This window comes from Crocuta crocuta, unplaced genomic scaffold, assembly GCF_008692635.1.
Source record: "Crocuta crocuta isolate KB4526 unplaced genomic scaffold, BGI_CrCroc_1.0 scaffold8, whole genome shotgun sequence".
NCBI classification, from domain to species: Eukaryota; Metazoa; Chordata; class Mammalia; order Carnivora; family Hyaenidae; genus Crocuta; species Crocuta crocuta.
The window spans coordinates 1,995,195-2,004,700 of NW_027532162.1; the positions used below are offsets into that span (position 1 = coordinate 1,995,195).

General features: G+C 44.2%; 1 protein-coding gene across 4 annotated transcripts in view; it reads right to left on the reverse strand.

Annotated features, from left to right (window-relative positions):
- Positions 1-9,506, reverse strand: part of TECPR2 (tectonin beta-propeller repeat containing 2) — a 103,919-nt gene that overhangs the window by 89,517 nt on the left and 4,896 nt on the right. For all 4 annotated transcript variants that reach the window (XM_077776482.1, XM_077776484.1, XM_077776483.1 and 1 more), the window contains exon 2: positions 125-415. In XM_077776482.1, the coding sequence (XP_077632608.1) occupies positions 125-343 (219 nt within the window). In that variant the 5' untranslated portion in view covers positions 344-415. The remainder of the gene's footprint in view (positions 1-124; positions 416-9,506) is intronic.

The window sequence follows — 9,506 nt, forward strand, 5'->3', positions numbered from 1 at the left end:
AAGTAGTGTTTGGTGAGATACGCAGGCCGGATCAGAAGGAAATTACCCCATCCTAGAACACACGACATGTTCAACGTCAGCCACGACCCTTGCATACTAAGCGGTAACGAAAAGCAAGACTCACCTCGAAGTTGTACTTCTTCATGTGGTGGGAGCGCCTGCAGTGCAGGTACAGCATGCCGATGCTGCTGCCCACCGCGATGTAGTCGCCATTGGTGTCAAGAGCTGTGAGGTAGACCACGACGGAGCGGAGACCCTTCTGGACCTTTGTGGGAATGGCACTGAGGAGATAGTACAAAGGGCAGAACTCTCTGAAGGTGACCGGTTCTGATACTGCCGCCATGGCCGAGGTGTCCACCGATGATCTTCAGGCAGGACAAGGAATGTTTAGTTGGCATCTGGGGAAACCTGGGGGCTAAAGAACAAGGCGTGAGAATTACTTCAATGTCTGGTCAAGCCAAAGAGAAGTCATGTTTCACAGTGGGATCAAGGAACTTCCAGGTGGGGAAAAATTACAGCTGGAGCTTATTTAAATGGAGAAAGTAAAGCAGGTGTCATTAAGATCACTTTTGAGCATTCTGATTCAACATGCATGTCAAGAGGTATTGGCCTCTATAATTTATACTGTGCTAATGAATACTACGGAGGAATAGAAAGAATAATGTCCTTACTCTCACGTAGTTTATGATCTGGCCAGGCAGGCAAAAGCAGCAGTGAAGACACACAAAACCATGCGACTGGGTGCGAAGCTGCGGGTCTTGATGGGAAGAGGGAGAGAGCAGTGCGGGAAAGGCTTCGCTGGAAGCATCCTGCAGTTCGAAGCTCACCAGGAAGCACGGAACACGGAAAGGAGAAAGAAGACAGACACTGTCCCAGGAGGACAAGGAACCAGTCCTGGTGTGGAAATACACTCGCCGCGTTGAGACAGCAGAGAAGCACGTCTACCAGCCGGATGCCTGCAGCCCCCCCTCCCCACCCCACCCCCGGTGCTCAGAGCCTCAGCTACGCACCCGCTGCACACTGGGACCCGTAGCACCTCCCGGCGCTCTGAATTCAAAGCCTCCCGCAACACAGAGGCTCAGTGCTTACACAGTGTGTTGTCCTTCATGAAGGGCGCAGCCACTCGTTCACTCCCTCTCCTACCTGTAAGATGAGTGGCGTCATCTCCAACTTTGAGAGGAAGGGCCTGAGAGCCCAAGGGTCACAAGACTTGCCTGCGACCGACCGCAAAGCCAGGACCTGAATCTAGGTCTTCGCCCTCCGGGTCCTGCGTCTCCCCCTTCGCACCATCACAGCTCTGAAGACGAGCAGCAGCTACAGGCAGTGCCCGATCCTGATTCTCCAGAGACTTCAGGCCCCTCTAGTAAGAACTTGCTGGGATGCTGGATTTCTGGTCTGTTGGAACTGTGGCTTTTTGATTTCTATAAAGTTGACTGACCAGCTTCAAGCTCTCTTGTAATGAAACTCACACCCAACTCATTCTCACGCAGGGGCCCCTACACTGGGCTGTATGCTCTTTCTCCAGATGTCACTCAGATTTTGCTGCTTCTCAGCACATAGGAGTCTGCTGAAATGTCCCCTTAGCCACCAGGTCCCACCTGACCATCCCCTAAAGTGGGCTTCCTACCACCACCGCCGAGCACTCTCTATTCCCTCTCTCTGCTTTACTTGCTCACACAGCTTCTTTCCTCCCTGTTGACTGGCCATCTCTGCCCAACTCCCTCTACCATCACTAGTCTGTAAGGCCCACAAGATCAGGGCCGCATCTGCCTCACTCACCGCTGTGGCCCCAGCACCTAGAAAAGGATCAGGCATATCAGAGGCACTCAGTAAGTACTTACTGAATAGATGGATGAGCTATGTAAAAGGAAAATCTGCAAGGAAGGGATGAATGACAAGAATGGAAGGCCAGCAAGATATCACCTTTTCTCCAATCTGACCTCAATGCACTGCTGGAACAATAACCCCCAGGATCTCTACGGCACACCCAGCACTCCAAGCATTTTCAGATTCCCGTTTCATGTGACAATCACACAAGTCAATATAATGAAGCAAGCAGTGTAGCTTGTGAGTGCTCCCCTAACGGTAATAAAAGAATCATATTCCTCTGTGATACTTAAGAAAATTGACTGGGGTCCCTGGGTGGCTCAGTCAGTTGAGCATCTGATGCTTGATTTCGGCTCAGGTCATGATCCCAGGGTCATGGATCAGGCCCCGCGTTGGGCTCTGCGCTGAGCATGGAGCCTGCTTAAGATTCTCCCCCTGCCTGGGGGTGCCTGGGTGGCTCAGTCAATTAAGCGTCTGACTCAATTTTGGCTCAGGTCATGATCTCACAGTTCATGGGTTCGAGCCCTGAGATGGGCTCTGCACTTACAGTGTGAAGCCTGCATGGGATTCTGTTTCCCTCTTTCTCTCAAAATAAACAAACATTCAATACACTAAGAATATATATATGTATATATTCTACCCCTCTACCTCTCTAGTGTGTGCTCTCTCCCTCCCTAAATTAAAAAAAAAAATTTTTTTTTAATTTAAAAAATTATCTTAAAAAAAAGAAAAAAAGAAAATCGACAGATGCATCCTCTTCAGCAGAGGCTGCAGCCCTGGGAGGTGCGGAAAGTGCCCAAGCTCGCACACCTTGAGTGTATGTGCTGCTGAAGTGAGCACTCACACAGCTTTAAATGGCGGCTGCAACAGGCATCTGGATGGTGAATGCTGGTTCTGTCCACACAGCAGCACAGTTCATAAACTTTGTAACTCTGCAAGGGCAAGACTAACCCTTGATTTATGCCAAGTCCTCCAGAAAGATGGGCAAGACTCAAATGATGCAGAAATCAAATGAAAACGAAGTGGCCTCAGGAACACTCAAGTGAGAATAGCTGCTGACAGACCCCACAGGAAAGGAGGTCGATCATTTAAGGACATGGGACACTAATCCAAAATACAGACCGCGACAACAGCAGTAACGATACCCGCTAATGCTGTTACTTCACAGAAACTATCCTTAGCACTCTAACCCATTAAATCCTTGCCAAATCAGGATCACCGTTATCTCCACTGTATGGATGAGGAAGCTATTCCTATTTCAACAATCTTTTTTTTTTCCTTAAATCTTTTTTAATGTTTAGTTTTTGAGTGAAAGAGACAGAGTGTGAGCAGGGGAGGGGCAGAGAGAGGGAGACACAGAATCGGAAGCAGGCTCCAGGCTCTGAGCTGTCCGCACAGAGCCCGACGCAGGGCTCGAACTCACAAACTGTGAGATCATGACTTGAGCTGAAGTTGGACGATTAACCAACTGAGCTACCCAGGCGCCGCTCAACAATTTTTCCATCTTCAAGTATAAGGCAGCATAGGAGCAGTTAAAGGCTTTGTTTCCTTGATGGGTGTGTACATGTGAACACACTGAGAAGCCATAATTTATATAAAGTTTTTAAAATGAAATTTTCTTTTACAACAGTTATAAGCGTTCACTATCACAAAATTTAGGGGTGCCTAAGTGACTCAGTCAGTTGACTGTCAACTCTTGATTTGGGCTCAGGACACGATCCCACGGTGGTGGGATTAAGCTCCACATTGGGCTCTGTGCTGAACGTGGAGCCTACTTAAGATTCTCCCTCTCTCTCTCTCTCTGCCCCTCCCAATCTCCCCCCCCCAAGCTTGTGGGCATGCACACTCTATCTCAAACAAAAGAAAAAAATTTTTAAGGGCCCCTGGGTGGCTTAGTCGGTTAACTATCCAACTCTTTGTTTCAGCTCATGTCATGATCTCACAATTCATGGGTTTGAGCCACATGCCAGGCTCCACGCTGACAGGTGCAGAGCCTGTTTGGGATTCTCTGTCTCTCTCTCCCTCTCTCTGCCCTTCCCCCTCTTCTCTCAAAAGAAATACATTAACTTTAAAAATTCTGAAACACAGAAAAGTACAAAGAACTAAGTAAATGGCATTCATAATCCCATCGTGCAGAGATATGTTCTATCTGCAAGTGGCTACAGACACACGTGTACAGACACACAGTTTTTCACTTGACAAATCAGAACCATTTGTCATTTCATTAAATATTCCCACAGAACGTGATCTTTAATCACTGTACAGAAAAACTGCAGAGAACACACTATATGCATAAACCAAACTTTTCCCAACCGGAGTGTTCTAATTTCTGCTTTAGTGGACAAGACTCCTCAGAAGCAAGTGGAAGGACTAAGCACTTCACAAACGTCAGCTGGTACTATTTTCTCCTTTAAAAGTCAATTTCCTCAAAGCAACTCTGTCAAATGATGACATTTAGGTTTTAAAAATTCCTTAACTTGATTTTATACTATTCACCGACAGCTCCATCATCTGCATTCGAGAGGGGACTGGAGACTGCAGTCTGGGTGGGTAGAAGGGGCCAGAGGACTCGCCTCGAAGCTCATCTGCAGGCTGGGCACGCCGCTCTAACTGGGATTATATCTCTCTCTGCAGTGGCTTAGATGGTATTCATGGAAGGTCAGAGTCCCCGGAATCCACTCTTTGGCACAATCAGTGATAATACTATCAACTTCAAAAATGTGCGGATCCCCTCCTCACTTGCAGGCCCCAGCAAAGATGAAAAATTATGACAATTCGGTGGCAGATAATGGGCACTATAATCAAATTTTGAGTCAATTTTTTGAGCTGAAATTCTAGCATTCATGCCTGACTTCTCCCTTTCCTTCGCCCCCAGAGCAACCTCGTTCCATCTGCTCTATCACCTACCTCACACCTGGCCCCTTCCCACCACCTCTGTGGCCGCGCCCAGGACGAAGCCGTCACACGTCTCACCAGGGCATCCGCAACATTCTCATGCCTGCCTGCCTGCTCCCACAGCTGCCCTCACACACCGGTGCTCACACATAGCAGTGGGAATGAACTCTGTGACTTCACTGAAATTAAAAACTTTTGTGCTCCAAAAAACACCACTAAGACACTGAAAAGACAGCTCACAGAATTGGGGAAAATATTTGTTAATCACATATCATAAAGCATTTGTATCCAGAAAATATAAAGAACTCTTAAAACTCAGTAATAAAAAGACATCTTAAATGGACAAAGGATCTGAACAGACATTTCTCCAAAGACTTAATAATGGCCAATAAGTTGGAGCGCCTCTGTGGCTCCATCAGGTGAGCATCTGTCTGACTTCAACTCAGGTCATGATCTCATAGTTTGTGAGTTTGAGTCCCGTGCTGGGCTCTTCGCTGTCTGTCCAGAGCCCACTTTGGATCCTCTGTCCCTCTTTCTCTGAACCTACCCCGCTCATGCTCGCTCGCTCAATCCCTCTCTGTCTCTCCCTTTCTCAAAAATAAACATTTTAAAAAAGGCCAATAAGCACAACGAAGATGCTCATAATCATTAATCATGAGGGAAATGCAAAACTATAATGAGACATTACTTAAAACACTAGGATGACTATGAAAAAAACCCAGATATGTGTTAACAAGAATGTGAAGAAACTGAAACCCTCATACACTGCTGGTAGAAAATAAAATGATGCAGCCACTATGAAGAAGTCTAATAGCTCTTCAAAGGTTAAACAGAGAGTACCATATGACCCAGCAATTCTACTCCTAGGTGTATATCCAGGAGAAATGAAAACATATGTCTACACAAAAATTGGTCCACAAATGTTCATAATATTCCCTTCATAATAGTAAAAATTTTAAATGCCAATTCTCCATCAAAACAACAGTATATCCATACAATGGAAGATTATTCAGCAATAATAAGGAATAAAGTTCTGATCCATGCATAACATGATGAACCTTGAAAACATGATGCTCAGTGAAAGAGGCCAGACACACAAGACCACATACTGATTCCATTTATATGAAATGCCCAGAATAAGCAAACCTACAGAGACAGAAAGCACATCAGTGGCTGTCGAGGGTGGGAGAAGACGGGAATGGGGGTGGAGGAGACTGTTAAATGGTATGGGGTTTCTGTTTAGAGTAATGACAATACTCTAAAACTGGTTGTAGTATCAAGTACATCCCTCTGTGAATACACTAAAAACCACAGAACTGTACACTTTATTTTTGAAACAGCTTGCACAAATTTTTCTTAAAGTTTATTATTTTGTGAGAGAGAGCAAGAGGGGAAGGGGCAGAGAGAGGAGAGACAGGATCCCGAGCAGGCTCCACACTGTCCGCACAGAGTCCCGTGTGGGGCTCAGACCCATGAACCGTGAGATCAGGACCTGAGCCGAAAGCAGAGTCGGATGCTTACCCAACTGAGCCACCCACGTGCCCCAAATTGTACACTTTAAATGGGTAAATTATATGGTATGTAAACTATACCTCAATAAAACCATTACCAAAAAAAGAAGAAGAAACAGCTCTCCAACACCTATTCATCCTCAAAACTTCAGTAAACTACAAATAGAGAAGAATTTCCTCAAGTGGACAAGGAATATCTATAAAAAACAACAGCTAACATCACACTTAGTGGTGAGAAACTCAATGCTTCCCTGCGATGATCAGGTGCAAGGGAAGGATTTCCCTATCTCACCACTCCTTTTCCCTTTTCAACATCACACTGGAAGTTCTAGCTAATGCAATAAGACAAGAAATAGACATAATAGAGAGTAGAAAGGAAGAAATAAAACTCTCTTTGCAGATGACATGATCATATATGTAGGAAGTCTGAAAGAATCAACGAAAAACTCTTGAAACTAATAAGCAATCATAGCAAGGTTACAATACAAGCTTAATATACAAAAGCCAAGTGCTTTCCTATAAAGCAGCAACGAACAAGTGGAATTTGAAATTAAAAACAGTTCCATTTATATTAGCATTCCCCCAAATGAAATACTTATGTCTAAATTTAACAAAATATGTAGAAGACCGATATGAAGAAAACTACAAAACTGTTATGAACAAAATCAGAGAACCAAATAAATAGAAAGAGACCCCATGTTCATGGGTAGGAAGATTTGAAATTATCCAGATGTCAACTCTTCCCAACTTGACCTACAACTGGGAATGCAATCTCAATCAAAATCCCAGACAAATTATTTTGTGGCTATCAACAAAACGATTTTAAATTTATATGGAGAAGCAAAGAAGCAGCATAGCCAACAGCCAATACAATACAGAAGAAGAACAAAGTTAGAGGGCTGCCAAACGTACTACAGAGCTAGTCATCATGACAGTGTGGTACCGGCAGAAGAGCAAATAAATCAACAGAACAAAATACAGAGCCCAGAAACAGACCTGCCCAAATATAATGAACTGATCCTTGACAAAGGGGCAAAGGCAATGCAATGAGGCAGAGATCGTCTTTTCAACAAACGGTGCTGGAGCAAGCGGACATCCACATGCAAAAAGGAAAAAAAAAGAATCTGGATACAGACCTTATAACCTTCATAAAAATGAACTCAAAATGGATCAAAGGCTTTAATGTAAACCACAGGGGGTGCCTGGGTGGCTCAGTAGGTTGAATGTCTCGCTTTGACTTTGGCTCAGGTCATGATCTTGCAGTTTGTGGGTTCAAGCCCTGCATCTGGCACCGTGCTGACAGCTGGCTCAGATCCTGGAGCCTACTTCGGATTGTGTATCCCTCTCTCTCTGTCCCTTCCCTGCTCGCGCTCTGTCTCTGTCTCTCTCAAAAATAAACGTTAAAAAAATTTTTTTAAAAACGTAAAGCATAAAACTATAAAACTCTTACAAAACACAGGAGAAAACCCGGATGACTCTGAGTATGGTGATGATGTTTCATTTTACCTTATTTCACTGTAAGTAGGCTCCATGCCCAGTGTAGAGCCCAATGCAGGGCTTGAGCTCATGACCCTGAGATCAAGACCTGCGGTGACATCAAGACTTGGATGCTTAACAGACTGAGCTACCCAGGCACCCCATGGTGACAACATTTTTAGATACAACACCAAAGGTATGATTCATGAAAGAAATAATTGATAAGCTAGACTTCATTAAAACTAAAAAATTCTTCAAAAGAAAATGTCAAGGGAATAAGAAGACAAACAACAGACCGGGAGAAAATATTTGCAAGACACACTGGATAAAAGGCTGTTATCCAAACCATACAATGAACCCTTAAAATTCAACAATAAGAAAACAAACAACCCAATTAAAAAGCAGGCCAAAGACCTAATAGACACCTCACCAAAGAAGATCTACAGATGGCAAATAAGCATATGAAAAGATGTTCCACATCATATGTCATCAGGGAAACGCAAATTAAAGTGAGATACACATGGGCGCCTGTGTGGCTCAGTCTTTTGAGCTTCCACTCTTGATTTCAGCCCAGGGTCATGATCCCAGGGTCCTAAAAGCTCCACACTCAGCTTGGAACCTGCTGTCTCTCTCTCTGCCCCCTCTCCACAACCCATGCACGCTCTAAAATTAAAAAAAAATTTTTTTAATTAAAAAAATGAGATACATGCCTATTAGAATAGCTAACACTAACACCACCAGATGCTGGGGAGGATGTCGTCCAACGGGGACTCTCATTCACTGCTGGTGGGAATGAGAAACGGTATGGTCACTTTGGAAGACAATTTGGTGGGTTTTGTTTTTTTTTTTTACAAAACTAAACATAAACTGGGGCACTTAGCTGGCTCAATCCATATAGCATGCGACTCTTGATCTTGGGGTTGTGAGTTTGAGCCCTACGTTAGGCATAGAAACCACTTATTTTTTTTTTTTTTAGAATCTACTTAAAAAAAAAAAACTAAACATAATCTTATGATACGATCCAGCAGTTACATTCCTTGCTATTGACCTAAAGGAACTGAAAACTTATGTTCACACACAAACCTTTACCCAGATATCTACAGTAGCTTTAATCATAATTGTCAAAAGCTGTAAGCAACTAAGATGTCCTTTAGTAGGCGAATGTATAAATAAACTGTGGTACATTCAGAAGACAAAATGTTATTCAGCACTAAAAAGACATGGGCTACTAAATCATGAAGATAGAAAGGAGCCTTAAATGTGTTATTAGTGAAAGAAGACAACCTGAAAAGGCTACATCCTCTATTATTCCAACTATATAACATTCTGGAAAAGGCAAAACTATGGAGACAGTAAGATCAATGGTTGTCAGGGGCAGGGGAGTGGTGGGGAGGGGGGAGGGGGATGGATGCATAAACAAAAGCACAGAACATTTTTAGGGCAGTGAAAATGCTGATGCCATAATGACATATATGTGTCATTGTACGTGTGTCCAACCCCACAGAGTGCCCCCCACCGCAAGTGCGCCTGACAGTAAACCAGGGCTCTGGCTGATTATGACGTGTCCTCGTAGTTTGGTTAGTAGTAACAAGCGCCCCACTCTGGTGGGGGCTGCTGATGACAGGTGAGGCTGTGAGTGTAGGGACAGGGGTCTAGGAGATTTCTCTGTATCTTCTCTTCAACTTTGCTGTGACCCTGAAACTGCTCTGAAAAAACAAAATCCTTTATTTTTAATGTTTATTTGAGAGAAAGAGCCCGTGCATGAGTGGGAGAGGGGTAGAGGCAGAGAGAGAGAGA